This window comes from Neodiprion fabricii, chromosome 5 (genome assembly GCF_021155785.1).
Source record: "Neodiprion fabricii isolate iyNeoFabr1 chromosome 5, iyNeoFabr1.1, whole genome shotgun sequence".
NCBI lineage: Eukaryota > Metazoa > Arthropoda > Insecta > Hymenoptera > Diprionidae > Neodiprion > Neodiprion fabricii.
The window spans coordinates 15,153,310-15,175,686 of NC_060243.1; the positions used below are offsets into that span (position 1 = coordinate 15,153,310).

Genomic DNA, 22,377 nt, shown 5'->3' on the forward strand with positions numbered 1-22,377 from the left:
TAACATGATTCGAAATTCTGTCAAGGAGTTTTTATCATACTACCAATAAAATGTAAAAAATATAATTTTTTTGTAGTGATTGATAACAAAGTGTCGGCTGTACAATATTTCTTCGCTGAGGTCGTTTTTTTTTTATAAGGGTGTTCAGGCGTGTACTTCTATGTTTTGAATGTACAGTTGAATTTTGAAGTCGATTGATAAAGATTTATTCAGCTTATGAATTTACCCAGTTTGAAAAACATGGTTTCGAGAGAAACGCCTTTATAGTTTTATCTTCGGTTTTGATACTAATTTTGTATTAGATGAAGTTTCAATTTTTCATACCCTTATTTGGTGATTTCTGGGGTATATGAGAGGCCTTCTGCCGCATTCGCAGCTTTCTCACGGACTGATTGCTACAGCCTTGAGCTTGATTCTATTGAAGCGCTCACCGTTACGTTGTTTCACTCAATTACTCATAACTTTTTCAATTTTTGGAAATTCGACATCTCTTTTGGGCCAAAATATTCTTGAAAGGTGTAATAATGTGGAGAAAAGAAAAAAAAAAACCGATTTCTTGCAAATTCTAGAGTGGCCTATTCCCTTAATGGGATATATATGAGTAGATGGTTGAAGAATGGGTAAATTTTAGATATTTACAGCTCGAAAACCGATTATTTAATTCACTTCACGTTTGTTCTATTCAAAAATATGCTGATCGAGCTTTAATTTGTAATTTGTTTTTAACAGAATCAATCAAGAGGAAGCATCGTTATTAATAATAACCTCACCATTTTTGCTCAGTGACATGTTTTATAGTACGCGAGATATCATGTGTGTGAATTTGGTTCAGCACTTTTTTAAAGTAATAGTTATGAAAGTTATGTTAAATTGTGCCATCGCCGTTTTCCAAAAAATTGAAACGGTTTCCAAAAAATGTCTCCTAAGTCGGCGTCTATCCGGAAAATCGTAAAAATCGAAAACCTGATAAGCCCAGCAAAAATTGTGTTGGGTTGTGCTAGATTTGTGCTAACTTGTACCATACCAGAGATCGTACGCACAGAGAATATCTGGAAAATTGGGAACACTCAGGGAATTTCTTACAGCAGGGAAAAGTCATTCAAAAGTCACGGAATATCAAAAATAAAACTGGAATGTTGAGTCGGAATGTTTTTTCAGTTCTTTCAAAGTTTTTGGCTGTACAGAATACAAAACAAGTTGGTACAAGTTCGGTACAAACCAACTCAATGGAAGAAATTTCAAAATCTTGGAAGTGCTTGCTGGTTGTCTGTTTTTTTCAAAGTTGGCACAAGCTTGGCACAAAACCTATTACAATTTGTTTTTGACATATGTATTTTTTTCCGTGATAAACGGACGTTCTCAAAAAACGTAGTACGGCACAAGTTGGCACTAATTTAGCACAACCTAGCACATCTTTTTTTCTTCAGATACCTCAAGAGTGCTGAGCTTATCAAATTTCCAATTTCTGTGAATTTTAGGAAAACCGTGGACTTAGAAGATGCAAGTACAACTCAGCTATTATTTTCAAAAAGTGCTGGGCCAACTTCACACACATCTCAAAAAGGGTTGAATCGATTTACTTCAAATTTAGAGACCGTTTTCTTGGACAGCTCAACCTCCTTGCGCCAATTCGAATTTTCTTTTGCCGGTAGAAAATGGCCACAGTTTGAAGTTGAAATACGATTTCTCGTCCAAAATTAATGACTTTATTGTTTAATCAGCAACAAAATTTAATAATTCACAAAAGTGTGGGATCGTGGCAAAAAGAATAAACTATCGAAGAATACTATCTCGAATTTTAAAGTAAATCAATCAAGCCACTTTTCAGATGTTGAGGGTAGCACAAAATATGTCAACAAGTGAGACGGTTGAGGATTTCGTCAGCAATAATGTTTTCTATTATTGGTTTCAATTAGAAAAAAATATGTTAATGAAGCTTGTTACACATACTTTTCAGTAAAACAAATCCGAATAGACCCTCCAATTATCAATAACATGTTCATGTCTGACTTTCCAGAATCTTAAATTATATGTGCTAATTCAGACGCGTAATTAAAATAGAATCCTGATGATGGTACTATTGCTCTTTTTTATCAAAACATACGTAATTTGGGTACTTCACTGTCTTCAATTACGATGAAATAAGGAATTCCTCTTTTATTCAGTTATCAAGTTTCGACTTTGAAGATTCAAATCAAGCATTTACGGACACGTCGAAGACAACCAAAGCCTTGCAGCCAGAATTAAAGGGAAAAACCGTAAAGCCGACAGTTACGAACGAGGATATGCTGAGTGATTTATGGGATGATGATTTTGGAGAACAAATAACGGAGATGGAAATATCGGTTGATAATTCAAACCTTCCTTTACACGTCAATGAAACAGGTGAAAAAATATTTAGATTCTACTGGTGGGATGCCTTCGAAGATCCTTACAAACAACCTGGCGTGGTCTACTTGTTTGGCAAAGTTTATATTGAGACAGCTAAGGCCTATGTTTCCTGTTGCATTGTGGTCAAGAATATTGACAGGAGGATCTACCTCCTACCGAGAGAACATGTGAGTATTTCTACCTCATCCAGTTTTAACAATTAAGTGGGGCCAATACACTTGGGACTAGCCTTATGAAACAATAATGTTGAACCTTGATAATCCAAACATCTGTCATCCGAATCACGATCGCTTTACTTCACGATCACCAAACCCTCTATAATTCGAACTTCAACTTGCTGGTTTTTTATCGTTTTATTTTTTTTTTTTATTACGCCCGCGTTTTTGGTGTTTTATTACGTAGTATGTATCTATTTGAAAAACGGCGCGAATTTTTTAATTTATATGCATGTCGAAAGACTGCGCGCAATTACAATGTTGCAAACAAAGTGTTCGATCAAACATGTTCAAGCTTGATTGCCCTGTCAGCGTATTAGTGGCCTCGCATATTCATTCTTATCGATAGTTTTTAGTAAACTCCAAAAAAAAACTTAGCTGAATAGATAGTCCGTATTATAACAAATATGTGTATGACATATTTTTTGAATATTTCTTGAGCGCTGAACATCGTGTCACCTAACATTAGTGTTCGATTATCTGAACTAGGCCCAGTCCCAATTGGTTTGAACAATCGAGATTCTACTGTATTATTTCCATCAGATTAACCTCACAACACCTTTGGGTCATTTCTTCATTGTTTTCAAAAATGCGAATTAGGATAAAATGATGATATCGGACATCCAATATTATTCGGTATTCAGTGTCATTAAATTTGGAAATTAGAGGTCATGCATTTGCATAAGTTTCTGAGTGCAATATAATAGCAGTTTATACAAACGTCGACATACGTTCGCAGTCACATTAGTTCATGTGTATAAAAGGTCAGACCAATAACTTACGGCAATGATTCACGTCGAAAACTGCGATTCCTAAAATATTAGTACCTTTAAATCGTATTTTCTTCCATAATTTGCAACATGAAGAGCTGCTAATTTTTTCACGTGTTACAGAAACTAACCCAAACCATTAATCGGATTGGATTGTCAATATTATCATTTTATCATAATTCAGTAGTAATCTTTGATGAAAATAATACACTAACAAAATTCAGTGAACATACAATATTATTAACCTTTAGAGGACGGAGATTTGGGATTCTTGGTCTCCTTCAGAAAATATATAAAAAAGGTATCTAATATGTTAAAACTATCATGATTAAAATGTCGATTATGCGTCGCCCCAATATACGGGTGTTCCCGTCCTCTAAAGGTTAATTCATAAGGCCTAGTCTCAGGGATATCAACCTCCTCAGACCTCCCTTAAACTAGAGTGGCAAATATTTGTTGAGACTGTATGTGCATGGTTTAGGTGAATTCAGGTCGGTAATAACGATCCCATGGCCATCCCTGGTGAAAAAACCTCAGTCATTTTTCTGTAAATCTGTGCAAATTAACTCTACGAATTTTTCTACGAATTCAAATTTCGTGATCTGCAGAGGAAATTCGAAGTCTTTCCTCTGTAAATCTCTTCACCGTAAGCAGTCCGGAAGCACATAATTTCTGCATGTTTCTGAAAATATCTAATGAACTGTGCAAATCTCTGAAAATTTTTCTGAGAATCTCTGCAAATTAATTCCGCCATTTTTCTGTAAATGCGGACACTTGTAAGAGAAGAATCAAACTTTATTTCTGATAATCGAAAATTTATCCACCATCTCCGGCACAAATGTTTCTCTTAGAAATCTGGCAAAATTTTTCTGATAAATGCGGGATTTCTTTGCAATTCTCATACTCACGGAACACAGACATACGCCGCACACAACAATATCACGCAATAATAATGCACGTAAAAATTCAACTTAGTACAATACATTATACACATCTATTATATAACTCAAACATGGAAACACATAACGGAATTTTTTTGGTAAATCTAAGTATTTCAAATATTACACTACCCAGGAGAAAGTATATCATGGTCAAGACTGAATAGCCAATTTAAAAATAGTTTTTCTGTAAGACTGCATTTGGAAGATGGATTTGATGTTTGAAAGTTGAAATTGTTATGGGATAGAATGAGAGGACTTCGATGAGTGGCTACTCAAACCTACTCAATGCCCAGCCAAGGTGTTGGAAGGCTATTTTAGGGTTTGTACACGTCGATTATGCACTTACGTGCCACTACTTCCAATGCAGGGAATGACAGAAAAAGGAAGAGATCAGTTTTAATGAAGACACACGATTTAAATGGTATAGTTAGTTTATTGTTAATGATGAAATTATTGAATTATGACAGTGGTCAATGTAAAGTAGTCGGCTTGGGTAAAGGGTTTGGATTGGGATGGGAAGATATAATTAGAAGTGACTCGCACGAAAGCTAGGATGGGAGCAATGAGTTTAGAGAATGTAGAAGACTCGCTAGTTGAGGTATAGAGATGAACCTGTTGACCCAGTGAAGATAAGACGAGAATGCAGGGTGTAAAGTGACTAAGACTGTGGGAACGGAATATGAGGACCGGAGAATGTAACAAAATTATAGGGAATGGATAAGTTTTTGTCAGTTAAAATGTTTTGTATTCTTCATTAATTTGAATATGAAAAATTGGAATATTTTAATTCAAGAAATGTTCTCTGCAAAACGTTGAAAAAGATTGCGTCGCTTCACCTGTAAGCAGAGGTATTTCTGAATGTATCTGTGTAATGAGAAACGCAGAGTATTCCCTGAACAGCTCTGCCGCAGGTAATTTTTGTGCACTTTTCTGAAACTACGTTATTCTCGTAAAATTTACCAGCCGCTATTTTCAGTCTTTTCATATATTCACAGATTTTGACAGAATTTTACAGATTTTCTTTAGATTTCTTCAGTTTTTTTTTACGATTTTACTTTCTGAAAAACTTTACTTTTCTCTTTCTTCTCGTTTTGAGTTTTTCAGAGAAACAATAGAAAAATGACAAAGTTTATTTTCACCAGGGATCCTATTCTGTAAATCTAGGCTCGTTGTAGAAAAGTTCTCAACTGTCCGATGGAATCATTAAAATAATTTTTTGTGCTTGCAAAACCTTGAAAAAAAAAAAAAATCGATTTTTCACAGAACACTGTTTTTCTGTCATTGAAAATATTTAAAAAAAAAATGGACTTCATTTTCCGAAAATTAGACTTTTCTATACAAAAAATATATTAGTACATTTTTTTTCAACAGCTAGAAGTGTCAAAAATTTTAAGACTAATATTCAATGAGAAGGCATGTTAAAATCAATGTGTTTCTGATAAACGATCAGGTTCAAAGGCATAAACATCGAAAGATATTCATATCTTAGTACCCATAATCACATAACAAAGTTGGTCGAATGGGCCATATAATATATTTGATTTCGCTGATACTGGAGTCTACATCAGTTTTTTTTTTTAATTTACTTTCAATAACATGAGAATGAATAGATATAAAGCAAAAAATTCCTTCAGTCGGGAAAGTTTAACACGTTTGCTGCCGATGAAAATGTAAACACCATCCCCTGAAGTTGTTCTTTAGTTTCAGTGTAATAATTTGACCCACTATTCGAGTCATCGGCATCTGGTGGAAAGCTGTTGTGACTCAATAGTTTAGTCATTGGCAGTGAACGTGTTGATATCCTAGCCATAATTTTAAAATCTTCGTTTCTCCATCTTTGCTGCTTCTTTTCTCTTCTCGGTATATAATATTTGACTGTTTAATTCGAGATGAAATATTCTAATCATTAATATAAAAGCATTAAAGCGGAGAACAATGAAAAATCTCATGTTTCTTCTTAGGTAAAACCTACAGACACTGCCGAGGAATCAGAAACAAAAGCGATTTCGATGATGGACGTTTATAAAGAATTTAACGAATACGCAAACAAGAATGGCATCAAGGGTTTCCGCTCTTGTACAGTTACAAAGAGTTATGCATTTGAGAAAAAGGGTGTACCTAAAACATCGGAATACTTGGAAGTTAAATACCCAGCCAAAGATCCCGCTATTGCTTCCAATTATAGTGGACCTACGATTGAACAAGTGTTCGGAACATCTGTCAATGCTCTGGAGCTACTGCTGATTGAGCGAAAAATTAAAGGTCCTTGCTGGTTGGATGTCAAATGCCCATTGCCTACCAATAGTCCAGTCAGCTGGTGTAAAGTGGAGGTAAATTAAGGTGTTTTGTTTTTTTTGTGCATATACTTGAAGTGATTGGAAATAATATTTGCATCGTACACACGGAGATAGTGATTTAGACATAGCTAATGTTTCGGCTAAGTCGATTACGTTGGCAATGCAGAATCAGGATTACGGCGCTACCACCGACCAGTAGCGAAACCAGTTCAATCTTTGTAAAGATAACAGAACCCAATAATACAAACTTCTAATTTTTATAAATCGTTTTCAAACTTTAGCTATACTTCGTAAATTCAGTTAAGCCAACTTTCAGAAATGGTATTGTTGAATTTATAATTATTTATGTGAAACGAAGCAGTAATATATATTTTTTAGATCATAATTTATGTATTCAATGAACACAACTTTTGGAGGTTTTGGTCATAAAAGTTGCATAACATTACCTAAGCTTCGTGGGAAAAGGTCGGGAAATTCTTAATTTTTTTTACAAGAAAAGTCATGGAAAAGTCGACAAATTTTATTTGAGCAAAATTGTCGCCACCCTAACTGGTTTTGGCCGATGGTCACCGAATTTGAGGTCTGGCCAGAATCTCGTTCCTTACTATCTTATGAACAGTGCTATAATTTTGGGTCCCAAATAGTTCTTGACTGCCCGGAATTCGCGATCGAAAGAATTACCCTTAGGATCTACTCCTTAGGATTTACTTAAAAATTTTACTAAATATAGTTCAAGTTGTGAAAAAAGGGTGGTACACAATTATCAGCTGGAGGTTTTTTTTTTGTTCACTGTCAATAAATTGTTATAAATTTATTGTTACCAAATTGTTTTTTCAATAATTTATTGTCAGCAATCAAACAAATACTTCCAGCTAAAAATTATACCACAGTGCCTAAGTAATAGGAATCTATTTGAAAAATTGAACCCGTTTCTTGAAAAAGCCTGGAACAAAAAATATTTATTTACCAATTCTCTAATCCATATAAATACTTTCTCGATGAATCAAAAAACAGCTCTTCTGATGAGAGAGTACAAAAAGTATCATTGAACTAACCAGAAATAGAAAAAAAAATCTGAAAAAAGTACAGAAAGTTTTTAAAACTTGAATAAATAACAGACAACTCTACCTGTGACGGTTCCAAACCTGGTTGCAAAAAGAGAAAGATTTCATTTCGAAGCACTAACAGCGATTTTTCTTAGGCTTCTCGTATGTCTCTAATATATGATAAATGAGAATGGAATGAATTTCAGTGCATTTCAGAATATCTTAATTTGATGCAGAAAAAGTGAACATAATAACCGTGCATACATGTATAAGTACGGAAAAAGCATTAATTTTCGAATGATCGATAAAACCGCAACGTTGAAGTTTTTCCGGAGTTGAAGATCCCAACTTTTAGGGTGTGACAAAAAATTTTCTGTACTTATATGTGTACCCACAAGTTTTTCATGCCCGGCCATATCGATTTTCAAAACTTGCATATTGCTTCACCCTATTGGCAGGAACGCAGTATAATAGGTGTGGACCACGTGCTCCGAAATTGGATAAATACATTTTCCGAAATACATAAATTTTTAATCACTTTACTGTCACTAAATGTTCACTTCGAATATTTGTAGTCACTTTTTTCCCTTTTTCTGACCGAGGAGACTGCTATGAGTCATGTAATTTCGATAGTTGATTTCTTTTGAAGCTCACATCGTTTACAATAAAACCATACAAATGTCTGATCAATGAATAAATGTTTTGATTTTGATATTGTGAATTTACAATCACATTGGGCCCTTGTGACTGTCACCTTCTAACTAAACCAAAGAGCCGAATTGTGCATTTCCTATTATACGAAGTAGCCAATATCTCTCTTTCACAGGTCAATTGTTTGAAGGCGGAAAACATATCGGTATCAATAAGCAAATATAGCACTCCACCACCTCCGTTGATTGTGGCAACACTTAATGTGCGAATATCCTTCAATACAAAATCGCAGCAGAACGAAATTGCCATGATAGGAGTTCTTCTGCATAATAAATATCATATTGACCAGCCATCACCGAAGCCCCCGTTTGTACAGCATTTTTGTTGTAAGTCTCCTGCTCTCTTCTGTTAACGTTCTTTTTTTTTTTTTGATATTCGCTTAAGTTTTTTTCATTGTGAATATAGTGAAACTTAAATATTTCTCAAACATTCTTGTTCGAAAATTACTGCTCAAATATTCTAATGAGAAAATTTGTTTGTTCCAAATCGAAGTGATTACTAGACCAGAAGATGCGGGCTGGGTAATGTATTCGAAAGATTCTCTAATCAGAAGAACCCAAACGGAATTAATTCACTGCGACAAAGAGCGAAACTTGCTTGAAGAACTATTGAATAGACTGCAAAAAGCAGATCCAGACTTGTTAGTCGGATGTGACTGCGGATTTCAGTTTGATGTTCTCATGCACAGAATGTTCAACTTGAGAATACCAAACTGGAGCAGAGTTGGAAGGTTGAAGCGCACTCTACCTCCTATGTACAAGGTAAAGAAATTTACATCCGTTACGAGATCTCTACTAGAAATATTCACTTTCTGTATGTAATTGGATGTTTTCTATTCGAATTTGATATTAATAAAATCAATTGTTCTGCAGTTTGATATAATCTCAAGATGGCACACGGACTGTCGAAGTTGTGTAATATTTATTGAAATCCTGGAATTTCAAGATTCCTTTGCCCCTGTAAAATCTGTTGCAATCGCGTAAAATCTTTTGAAATTCTCAAATTGTAAGAAATCCTTCGAATCGCGTGAAATCAGTTGAAATCTCGCAAAATCTTTTCAAATATACCTTTGAAATCTTAGAATAGAGGAAATCTCTGAATCCCCCATAAAGTCTTTAAAAATCCTTTGAAATATTATAAAAACCTGTGAAATCTCTGGAAGATTATGAAATCTTGTGAAATCTTTTAAATCATGGGAAATCTCACAGACCTAAAGTCCAGCGTACACACAAACTGATGAGTGACGAACCCCTTGTCTTGCACCTTTTTTCTGTCTCAATAGGAAGTTAGAACAGTGATCCCGGACTTTTGGACAGTACTACAATTGTTCGTTATACAGAGAGTCGAAGAGTCGCATAAAAGTGGCAAGTCACTATGCCACACATCTTAGAGTTATTCGGAAATTCACACAATGCTAAAACAGAATCAAAAACGTTAATCTAATATAAAAATACCTCTGCTGATTTCAATGTCTTGAAAATTGATGATTTCTGCCTTCACCGATCACTTTGCATTAGAATTTGATGTAATACAGAGATGGTAATGTAGACAAACTAAAATCACCGCGTAGTCGCCAATTTTTAGGGAATCCAAATTGTGAGACACGATTTTATATATTTTATAGAAAAAACTTAGTAACGATAAAAACAAATTATAAACTTGAAAGCAACACAACGCGAATTTCTTTTTTACAGGGCAAAGTTTTGATAGGGCAAGTACTGAGTGGTCGGTTGCTTTGCGACATCCAGACGTCAGCGAAAGAGTTAAACCTTAAAGTCAGGAGTTATGATTTGCAGTCACTTTGTACAAATGTAAGTAATTTTATCTTGTTTCATATCGTGGCTAAAATGGGATTAAGAAACAATTACATACAACTAAAAAAATTTGGGGTCAAAACAACAATCAAAAAAGGATACAGTAACAGCTTAGTTACAGAATAACTTGTAACAACAAAGCTGGACTCTTGTCTTTTATGTTAAACCTGCACCACAATACATTCACTGGTCACTCTAGCTGAAATTGTTTAACACTTACTCATATTTCAGCACAGTAAGGACTTTTGTCCGGTGATCACTACCTGTATCTTGAAGTAATTATCTAAGCGTATGCAGACAAAATAAATGAATCCTGCAATGTCTAATGAATTGATCAAACTAGTTCGTAATTTTTGCGCTAACTTTTTTACAAAAATGCTTTTTTTCCTTAGTCATTCATTATACGTTATGTTGAGCAAGGTTCCATACATTTGTGATGCTAAGAATGTAGCAGACTTTAGAATTATAACTGTCAGTTGAAATACTTTTGCCTTTTTCGTGAATATTAGCCACTCTTTGATGTTCAAATCACATTTTCGCTAAAATTAGGTATCGTTATAGTGTAATATTTCTGGGTTAGCAGATGTGTTACTTCTGATGATGGTGCGAGAATATCGTTAATTTTTGGGTAATAAAAACGAATTGTAATTGTGCCATATTTTATCTAAGAACATTCATTGAAGAAAACCTTTATATTACATGCAGGTCTTGAAGGGGAAAGAAAAAGATTGCAGAGAAATTAAGCCAGAGGATACCGCAAAGTATTATGCTAATATTGATAAACTAGTGGAACTGGTGAGACTTACAATGCTTGACGCATCACGCATTATCATGATAATGTTCGAACTCAACGTCATGCCTCTAGCACTACAGATCACTTGCATTGCTGGTATGGAAATCGAGAAATACTTCTTACCTTTAATGAACTTACATAGATTTAATACTTGTGAACATCTCGACATTCAATGATGTGCCGCCAAAAATTTGATGATTCTGTTTTTTGTAAAATTGTGCACAACATTTCGATGTCACAAAAACTGGACGGAATATTCTTGTGTTGAAGTAAATTGAATCGAGAAGTGTGCTTCTTGAGACTTAATAATTAACTCGCATATATCATGACGTTTATGCAGGAAATATTCTTTCGAGAACTCTGACCGCTGGCCGAGCCGAGAGAAACGAGTATCTTTTGCTACACGCTTTTAATGATAGAGGCTATATTACACCTGATAAACGAAACACTAAGGCAGATAAGAACAACATTGAAAAGGGTAAGTAATCGTGCACTTGTAGTAAAATATTCTGTCAGACATGTATGAAATTTGTATTCTTATCTTCAGATGAAAGTAATTCTCGTAAAAAGAAAGCAGCCTATGCGGGTGGTTTGGTTTTGGAACCTAAAAAAGGGTTTTACGACACTTTGATTTTACTCATGGACTTCAATTCTTTGTATCCAAGTATCATACAAGAGTATAATATATGCTTTACCACCGTTCCTGGAGCTGCCTACAGCGACAGTACAGTAAGTATTGTTACGCAGCTTAACTTGAAAGTTGAAATACAAGGAAGAGATCAAATCTCAGGAAGATAGATTGAACAGTTATATGAAAAGGCCAATAGGTAATGTTATCAAAAGCCATTAAAAGGGTTGTTTTACCATCTAAAAATAAAATTAGCCAAGTATAAAACAATAAGCATCGAGTATCTTTGTCCATCTAACATTCCTGTAGAATTTGATCAAAATGTTCTTTGTTAGTTGACGAAGTTTTTGCTAACACGGTGATGTTCTTCTTTATAATGTTTATTTATTCTGGATATAGGAACTTTGTATTCCTGAAACATGTTTGGAGCCAGGAGTCATTCCAACAGAAATCCGTAAACTAGTCGAGAGCCGTGTCCAAGTTAAGAATCTTATGAAGGCATCCAATATTTCTCCCGAATTGCGAATGCAGTACAACATTAGGCAGTTGGCCCTTAAACTGACTGCCAATTCTATGTATGGATGTTTAGGAGCGACACATTGCCGATTTTACGCCAAGGGATTGGCAGCATTGGTCACAGGTACATGCATAAAAATGCATTGTCATATAACGCATTACATTTAAAAACAAGTATCACAATACTGGTTAAAAAAAAACGAACTAAATGCGCGCATATATATAGATATATATTTTCGTGATTTGTTGATTTCAGCAAAAGGGCGAGAAATCTTAATTAATACAAAAGATTTAGTGGAGAGATTGAACTATCAAGTTATCTATGGTGACACTGATTCGATTATGATCAATACAAATGTTCTAGATTATGAACAAGTGTTTGCAATTGGTAAACAAGTGAGTTGACAAAAATATAAAGGTTTCTTTACCTTATTTGGTATATCTCTGAGTTTGAAGTTGCATAATAATGAACTTGCCCTAAATCGTTTTCCCAGATCAAACAAGAAGTGAACAAGCTTTACAAAAAAGTAGAATTGGACATTGATGGTGTGTTCAAGTATCTCTTGCTTTTGCAAAAGAAAAAATACGCTGCAGTTACAATGACTAAACTACCCAATGGTCAGATAGAAACGACGCAGGAACACAAGGGTTTAGATATAGTCAGGAGAGATTGGTGCCAATTAGCCTGTGAAGTAGGAAGGTTTGTTTTCTTTTAGAATATGTAGTCATGTCTCACAATCAGTGCTACTTTTCCGTGAGGGAATAGTTGTCTTGTTACAGCTAAAAATCTATGAGATGTTATTTAGGAATGTACTGGACCAATTGCTGTGTGAACAGCCATTTGATGCAAGGTTAGAAAATATATTTGAAATCTTGCGGGTTGTTTCAAAATCGCTGAAGGAAGGTAATGTTCCACTTTCGTCGCTTGTTATAACAAAACAGTTATCAAAGAATCCAAGTGATTATCCAGACAAAAAACAAGCTCATGTCAGTGTTGCTTTACGCTTAAATGAGAAAGGCGGACGTATGTGGAAGGCTGGCGATACAGTACCGTACATTATTTGCGAGGTGATTAATTATCAGCTGCATAATATCTGTGTTAAGGGGATCAGAAAGGTTTGAACGGGTGTCGGGTAAAAATGGAATAAAATTTGAATTGTATTTTTAAATAAATGAATAGATTTGCATCAATTTGTTCGTTCAGATGTTTTTAAATAAATTTCTGTTTATGCAAATCACTGATTATCTTTGAAAAAATGTAAAAATTAAGGATGATATTGATGGTACAAGATGATCGTGCATTTCCCGTACCGTTTCATTCTTGTCATGATTCCAGATGAATGAATTGAAGTATTTTAATTGGCCTTGCACTAAAATGTTTGTGAACGATTGTACAAATAGAATATGTGAGTAACAAAAAATTTAACTTCTTTGGAAGCTTCAAACCTTTTTGCTCACCTTGATACTTCGCATAAATGAGAGATATTTTTTTCACATTTATCTATTTCCCAAAAGGACGGTACAGATAAATCTGCAACTGAAAGAGCGTACCATGTTGACGAGTTGAAGAACAGCGAGACTTTGAAAATAGATGTCAACTACTATTTACTTAGCCAGTTATTCCCAGTCATAATGCGGATTTGCGACCCCATTGATGGCATTGACGACGTTTTGCTGTCAGAGCATTTAGGTTTGTTTTATGTGTAATGATGGAGCACTTTTTTACATAACATTACATGAATAAAGATCATTTTCACAGGTTTGGAGGGGATCTATAAACCAAAGCAGCACTTTGAGCATGAGGAGGCATTACCATTGCTGGATGATGACAAATTCAAATATTGTGACCACTTGAAATTCGCATGCCAAAATGAAATGTGTCGAACAGAAATAACTATGGATGGGGCTTTTACAAATACTGTAATGTCTGCTTATTCGTAGATGAATTCTTAAAGATATGTGGAGTGTAGAGTTAGCCTAAAAATATGTTGAAACAAAAATTTATGACTAAAAAAAAAAGATTACACAAAGCGTATATTCTCATCCATTACTTAAATATGATAAAGAGTTCCTGTCATTTCGAAAAAATGTTCAAACACTGAATTTCAACCATAATTACACATTGTTATTAATAACCTCAGGAAAATCACATTATTTTACTAATTCGTTTTACGAAAAAGCCCACATCGTTCTTCCGATTTTAATAATCGATACTTACTTTATCCATAAATGAATACGTTACTAATCGTCTAAAACAGATTTTTTCTCAAACTCGCAGGTAGATGAAAAAAAAAAAAGATGAAGTATACAATCTTTATGACTTGTAGATAATAAACTAGTGATTTAGTAATAAACACATTATTGTTACTAAAAATCTAACCCACACGACCCATGAAGAATTCATTCACGAATGAAATGTGCTATTCCTAATCAAAATCGAATGAACAACTTGGATTTTTTGGTGAATAATTAAAGAATAACGTTCCTCCGAAACTGTGAACATAATTGAGTATTTCTACTTAAAATTCAGTATTTGAAGAACGTTTTTTGTGTCACGGACTTTTTCAGTTATACCTGTGTAATTATAGTTAACTTCAGTGCTACTTTGTAAATCTTCGTTTTATCACACTTTTGTTCAATAATTTGTCGACCCGACTGTACATTTCATATATCTTTAACTGAACTCTCGAAGCTGTTATTACAATAAGAATATTTACCTTGTTTCAGCCCACTGGTTTGACGCCAGTGCTATCAAAATGCTCGAACACAGATTGCTCCATGGCTCCGTGGCAGTACTTACCAACCATTCAAAATCGGCTTCAACTAGCCATCCGGGCTGCAATCGACAAGTATTACGAAGGCTGGATGGAGTGTGAGGATCCGGCATGTTTTAACAAGACTCGAAGAGTTCCTCAACAGATCTTTGGGATACACCCAGTCTGTGACTTTTGTCAAAAGTGTGTCATGTACAGAATTGTGAGTTGACTGATGATGTGTAGCTAGAAAATCCGCGTGCATCTTAACTTAGAGAATTTTAGTGATTTTAGTCATAAAGAGCCGATTTTCCACGGCATATTTGATATAAAAAAGGTAGTGTAAGGTTCGTGGAGTGGTTTTAAAACTAGTCAAACCCTGAACTTCCAGCTACGATTTAGCTTCGGCACTTTTATTTTGCAAATATTTTTTTTTAATAACCAAGCATTCGACGTATGGTATACATATAACCGTACTGAAGATTTTATAAATCCGGAAAATATCCTTGAGTTTCACTTGTTTGTTGCTGATTTGTTCCTTTTGATTTTATTTGCTCTTGTCTATTCGTTGATTGTAAGTTAATTTCTAAAAATACAAAGATGCTCGATGTCGTCCAGCAGATTCAGCTTGTTTCGGAGTGATTAGAGTCGCTTGGGCTTAAAAATTTTCGGCTATGCCACGTGATTATTTCTTCGAACCTCAAATTAGCATCAAAATTGCGTTGCCAATTCTAATAAAATACTATTAACTAAATAAAACTGATGCTCCGAGAAACAATACCCTACACATTGATGCGTCTTTATTTAATTGAAACACTTTAGACTGAACATAACTTAATTTACCACAAAATTGGCAAAACTTTCGTTGCAGCCTTACAAAATTTTTTCAACTTTTATTCACAGGCCAAAATTATTAGAAATATATATGCTGGATTGCCCAGTATCGAGTCTTGGGAAAGTCCGTGAATTTCATGCGTGATATAGTAACAGTAGGACATCCTGGTCACTGTTAAAGACCTGTTCCTTGAAGATTCAAGTGTTTCACAAAATTTTTAACGTAAACTGAGTAGTCGAAAAGAATTTAGCGAAAATTTTGCATTTTTTTTTTGTCACCCAGCAAAAAAAAAATCGTCAAATGTGATTTTATAGGCTTTCCTGTCCAAGTAAATCGAATATTTCAATCTCAGCTTTCTCAAATACTTCGAAGTACGCAGAAAGCCGTTACTTTCGCCAAAATTTTACGCCATTGGCACCAAAATTTACTAATTTCCGTTGTTGTCGATCTTAATTCTGTATGATGTCCTAGTTTTGGATAAACAGCAACTTAGATTATCTTCCTGTAAAGTTGAAACTATCACACAGAGCTTTTCATAATTCACGCATGAAACTATATTCAGATTTATACTCTTTCTTTTTTCAGTACACTGAAACCCAATTGTACAACCAGATCAGTTATTACCACCATATACTAGACATCAACAAACCAACATACAAACGTAAGAACAAATTAAATTATTATTTATTTTTGAGGAACACATTTTTTATTCCACATTACCCTGATCAGAAGACTATATCTACATGTATAAGTACATGACGTCTAAAAAAGTGCGTGAATTTTGGGGGAATACTTTTATTCCTAACTCTAAATTCCCCTAAAATTCACGCACTTTTGTGTCTCATCGTATATGTCGGCAACCAATTATTCAATTCGATTGAGTTTTATTTTGTTCAAAAGCATATGAAGCGAGCATTATGTACATTTTAAACGTTTTTGCTTATTAGAAGTAATTGATAGGAAGTATTGTTGACAATAACATTAACCACTTTATTTCGAAGGAGACTATATTCTTAGATACTTTGTACTAATTTTTACGATCTGTTTTTTTTACCCCACAAAATGGAGTTCGTTTGAAGTAGAAATTCGTTTTTACGTATGAAATTGACGACTTTTTCATTCAATTGACAAAAAGACTTGAGATGATTGAAAAAAATGGGGTTGTTTAAAAAAAGATAGACTATCGAAGAATACTCTCTTCAAATTAGAAATAAATCCATTGAGTCGATTTTGAAATATCGAGTACATCGCAAAACATTTCATTGAGCAAAATGGTTGACATTATTGGCAATAACACTGCTTCCGATTGATGTTAATAAAAATAGTATGTGAATAAAATTTGATTTACTTTTGGATAAAGCAAGTGTATCGTATTGAATAATTATCTGCTGATGTATAAATTCCGAAAATTCACTCACTTTTTAATCGTTTAGTCGAGAGTTGAAAATTCATTAATGCTGGTCACATATTCTACTTGGCCTACAGCAGACGTTTATTTTTTGCGTAAAAAAGATAATCAAGTTTCAGCCAAATCAAAAATGTCATCTTTCAAAGTCTTGCCAAGTTACTATGTAATTTCATGTGCATGAACACATTTTCTCCTATGAAGTTATCGTAATGATGAACAAAAACACCATATGGAATCAACATACAATCATCAGACCGCATATGAAAACCATCTAATACCATTCATTATCATCCTTTTACACTACTTTCCTATATTCAAATTGTATATCCTTCTACAACCCTGAACTGAGAACGTCTTCGATTTTTTAAGCATTCTTGGCGTTACTACGAACAAACTATTGCGTGGAATTTTTTACATACGGAAGGATTCGAAAAAAATAAATTTCGAAAACGAGAAAGTTATTACTTTTTTTTTTTCAAAATCCACTCATCTGAGATTTATCCTTGTGAAAAAAGTTATATTGAAAAAAATCAGCAAGTCTTCATTGTTAGTGGTTCGTGGTATGAAATTTGTGGCAGCCGACCCCGTTGAATAGATCACTTACCTATTGCAGAATAATAACACAGCAACTGTGTGCTTACATTTACTACACAGGCTAGCTTTGCAACTACACCACATTCCACAAACTTTTCTGTCCGCACTTATTTCACTTTCTATTCTTTAAAATTCTTCTTTTAAATTAGATGTTTGCTGGCAATGTGCAATCATACGGCAATTTTTCTTCACATCTGCACGTTTGTTGCAGTTTAATATGTGACCAGCATTCAAGAGTTTTTCACCCTCCACAAAGTTTCCAAAAATCTTTTCTTGAATCTTCTGTGTAGGATTCTTGATAGTTAGTGAACTGCACAAAAAAATGATTACGAAATATTTCCTTTTTTTAGATTTAGGATCGCATCTTTCCACTGATGTAAGGAATGCGTACAACATACTTAGGGAATTCGTGGAAAAGCAATTACGAAGCAGTGCTTATTCGATTGTTAATCTGACGCAGCTGTTCTCATATCTTGATTCCAACTGGACGAAGGTAAAAGTGTTGCACGATCAAAATAGTTTATCATTTATTTGTGGTTATGACGATTATTTGGAAAAAATTGATTACACCACATTTGATTTTAGTGTAAATGTTATGTCTGCTCATGAGTATGCAAGCCTCATGTGAATCATAAATTCTTTCCAACCAATTATTGCAAAACCTCATTGTTTATCGTGTAGCTTGCATATGCTAGTTTTTTCTCTTCAATAAATACTTCTTGGATGCTTTGCCAAAAACGTTCAAATTAGTTTGTCATTTCTTTTTTTCTCCAAATTGTATTTCACTTTCAACTTTAAATTTTTTTCCCGATTTGCCATACAAATGAGTAATTATATGTATAAATACCATTTCAATACTATCAGCCTGTGATACTGAACTCTATATTTTTCTCTTCACACTTTTGATATGATATACTTTGATATGATTTTGATAGACACTTCGAAAATATTTCATTCAGCAGCACTTACTGTATGAAATCCTGGAATATTTTGACAATAATGTAAAGATGTTTTAGATGTTTGCATTAAAATGATAATATCTGGGCCATTATTACTTACGAGCAGTACAAAGCTTGTGAATGAGTTGAGCCACGCTTGAAACCGAATTACGATATTTCCCTAGTCAATCTTATAATTCAGAGCAAGGTTCGAACTACTGATTAATCATAATTTTTTTATCTTCAATATTGAATGTGTTATAAAAATTTCGTCATAATTGAACAAAAAACAGTTATGAACCCTAACATTTTTAATTATGCATTATGCAATAGTTGATTCAAAATTAACTTTGAAGTTTTGAAAGGTATGAGTTTCATTCATTCCAGCTATTACTATATCTGTGTAATTAGAGCTGGAATACGAAATTACCATGAAGATAGATAAATGTTTTTTACACTATTTAACTTTTATGAATACATGCTACAGCCAAAAAACTATTGATGAAATATTAATAATATGCATTAAATATAAGCTTTTTTGATTTTATTGATAATTTTGAAATTAACAATATGCGACAGCTTCATTTTATAAACATCAAAAAATCAGTTTACTTTTCATTGGTAACAATAAAAATACGATATAAGTTTTACAACTAGTGTAAATCGCATTGTTGCTTCCGTATTTTTCTTCACTTGTTATTGAAGAAATTTCCTGGTGTATTATGGTGGTAGTTCAGATTTTGATTTTCAAAATGAGGTAACTTTTTCTTGTATTTCCACAGAATCAAATTATATCTGTAATATGGATAAAAATTGTTTTATATTTACTTTTAGGATAGCAGAATCATCAACCAGGGGAACGATATTCATTAAAACTGTGTATTCGTACTACTTCAGTTGCCCAAGCTAGGTGTTATAATAGCTGTGAAAAATAATAAATCGGACAGTCGCAAAGGGGAAAAAAGAATGTTTCAAATGCGTTTTTCTGTTTGTACAAGAGTGATTTAGTAATTCTTTCAACTGAAATATTGAATAAAGAAACCGATGTTTATCGAAAACTGGCCGAAGAAGAATAGAGCCAAGTAACCTAATATAAAAATCTAGCTCGATCTTTTTTTCAACCTGTCTTAGTTTACCATTGAATATTGTTGGTTCTGTCCTTGTTTCACACTGAGCAGTACTGTACACCCCTTGATCCAGGTGTGTTCTTACATACAATTTTCCGTTTATTTTGAATGTAGAAATGTGGTGAAATAATGAATGATATTTTACAATATGTTATATGGCTGGCTGTGACTCATAAATTTCTATCAAATCCAGTATGTAGTTTGAAGCAAGATGATTGTGATGAGGAAAAGTTTCTGCAAAGCTTTTTGTGTCATAATTTTGCAGTCCTATTGCCGAATTTTACAGGTAACTCAACGGCCAGAGCATAATAGCAAATCTATGAATATCATAAATTTGTGATATTATAACTTGATTTGAATTCCAAATTTTGTCTTAGCTAATTGTATCTCAGAAAATTTGACAATGAGACACCTACGAGAAAAAATTGAGATGTTAACTATTCTTATAATTATAACACTGAACTGGTGAATTTGTACATGTGAAAACAAAATGAATATCTTTTAAATAATAAACGCTAACTTTTTATGAGAAATATACATTTTTAATACAACCCTTCACAGCAGAAGGGAATGGCTGGACCACGATTTTACATAGAGGTCTCTCAACTCCGACGATGAGGGTGATGCTCTTGACCAAGTCAAATTCTGTTGTTCAATTTGAGGCCGCTAGAGGTGCTGCATTCGAGGGGTAACACCAGTCAACAGGAATTTTAAGTTTGGGTTCTAGACGTCAAATTTTCATTTCTTCCACGTAACTAATAAAAGAAAAAATAGATTTATTAGATAAAGTTTGCGTTTGTAGAAACTAGAACGATATTTCGGATTTTCAGAAAAATTAGCTATTTTCTCAAACATTTATTGTAAATAACAATCAAACAAACTTCAGTTCCACATTTAAATAACTTTTATTAAAAAATAATAATTAATCACAGATTAATAAAATGAAAATATATTTTGAGATTGCATATTTAAATAAGGAAATGATTCTATAGATTAAATAATAACCAAAATATTCAGGTAGTATTTATAAAGTTTGCTTTTGTCTTTTTTACTTTGATAAATAAGTCTTGAAGTTTTTGTTTGATAGATATGACCAAAAACTTCAAAAACAAACTCGAAGAAAAAAATAATTTTTGTTGACCTGTGATTAATTATTATTTTTGAATAAAAGTGATCCTATCAAACTTATCAGACAAAGTCATACCTATAAAACCAAAACTTCAAGACTTATCTATCAACGTTAACCCATAAATGGTACATGTCTTCTTGGGAATGACGTATGTGTCATACGGTGACATTTTGACCCCAGCATAAAAAAATGAATAGTACTTTGAGTTTTCGAAATTTCTTTTTTAAAAAATTCCGGAACATATTTCTAACCTTTATAAAAGAAGCTCTAACTTTGAACATATTGGATTTTTAGGATTTTCACATGAAAAAAAATGCAGAAATAAATGAACATGTAAAAGATTTATTTTTCATTCAAATACGCGACATTTTTTTAATTTACAATATTTTTAAGAAAAAATTTACAGCCTTATTTCTGTTAGTTCACTTCACGGTAGTCTTGGTCCCGCAAGGCTGTTTTTCAAAAAATATATTGATTTTGAAGAGTGAATGGTGACTTTTTTGAGGAAAAAAATGATATTGGGTAAAATTGGAAGTTTATCAAATTTTCGATGAAATGAATAACAAAATATATTTTTTATTGATGACAAACCATTGTATTATGAAAGTATGATATGAAAATATAAATACAGATCAGAAGAATCATTTTCACTTTCATTCAGTATTCTGTGCAAATCGCACATCGGCCGCAGGTGCGAAGGGCACTTTTGATTCCCGATCAGATTATCGTTGACAAAGGCCGCATCTCACTCGAATAGGAAAATACGGCCTTTTTTGACCAACAAAAGGTTTCTGTACATTTAATAATACCGCAATAACACTTCGGATATCATGGAAAACATTGCGATTTTCTAAGCGAGCTCGCAAATGCGGAGTTACTAAATGAAGAACTAATCTACTCATGCAATTGTTACGTCCGGCGTATTGCTTCGGCGTACTTTTTCCGAAATTACAATCTAACTAGGACTCTCAACGGGTGAAGTGTTTTTCAAAATTCTCTTTCAACGCTGTAACGAAATCTACTGCCATAGATAACATTAAAATATCGTATAGCCTAAATTGGTGAGTTCCACCCCTCCTTGCAAAAGTCACGTATAGATAAACAACGATCCCTAGTATAAGGTTCCACTTTGTTTCTTATAACTGATATTAAGAACTGAGATGAGAGACTGCTGAATTAGCATCAGCAGCGCCTAGCCTGGAAATATCTCTATTTTTAAGTCAAAATTATCATCAATAATTAGGATAAACCGCTAACTTTGGAACTACCAAATTAAAATAGATTATTTGTTAAGATGTATGGATGAATGAGTGAGAATTATACTACGATACTTTTTGTCAACTTCTTAAACGTGTAAGCGACGAGATTGAGAATCATCGGAACATCGTTGAAGCACTCGAGTCGCACTCAGAGTAACGCTGACCATGTGGATTTAGGCACCGGGAGGTCGCCCTTACACCTCATTGGCTAA

General features: G+C 33.7%; 1 protein-coding gene across 1 annotated transcript in view; it reads left to right on the forward strand.

Annotated features, from left to right (window-relative positions):
* LOC124182964 (DNA polymerase alpha catalytic subunit) overlaps positions 1-20,694 on the forward strand; it is a 28,741-nt gene extending 8,047 nt beyond the window's left edge. The window contains exons 5-22 of the mRNA XM_046570842.1: positions 2,166-2,558; positions 6,279-6,647; positions 8,487-8,697; positions 8,864-9,132; positions 10,066-10,182; positions 10,891-11,074; positions 11,319-11,456; positions 11,526-11,707; positions 12,006-12,246; positions 12,379-12,518; positions 12,617-12,822; positions 12,929-13,190; positions 13,638-13,812; positions 13,882-14,042; positions 14,850-15,098; positions 16,296-16,371; positions 18,063-18,205; positions 20,339-20,694. Coding sequence (XP_046426798.1) covers positions 2,166-2,558; positions 6,279-6,647; positions 8,487-8,697; positions 8,864-9,132; positions 10,066-10,182; positions 10,891-11,074; positions 11,319-11,456; positions 11,526-11,707; positions 12,006-12,246; positions 12,379-12,518; positions 12,617-12,822; positions 12,929-13,190; positions 13,638-13,812; positions 13,882-14,042; positions 14,850-15,098; positions 16,296-16,371; positions 18,063-18,205; positions 20,339-20,395 — 3,573 coding nt within the window. The 3' untranslated portion in view covers positions 20,396-20,694. The remainder of the gene's footprint in view (positions 1-2,165; positions 2,559-6,278; positions 6,648-8,486; positions 8,698-8,863; positions 9,133-10,065; positions 10,183-10,890; positions 11,075-11,318; positions 11,457-11,525; positions 11,708-12,005; positions 12,247-12,378; positions 12,519-12,616; positions 12,823-12,928; positions 13,191-13,637; positions 13,813-13,881; positions 14,043-14,849; positions 15,099-16,295; positions 16,372-18,062; positions 18,206-20,338) is intronic.
* The last annotated feature ends 1,683 nt before the right edge of the window (positions 20,695-22,377 follow it).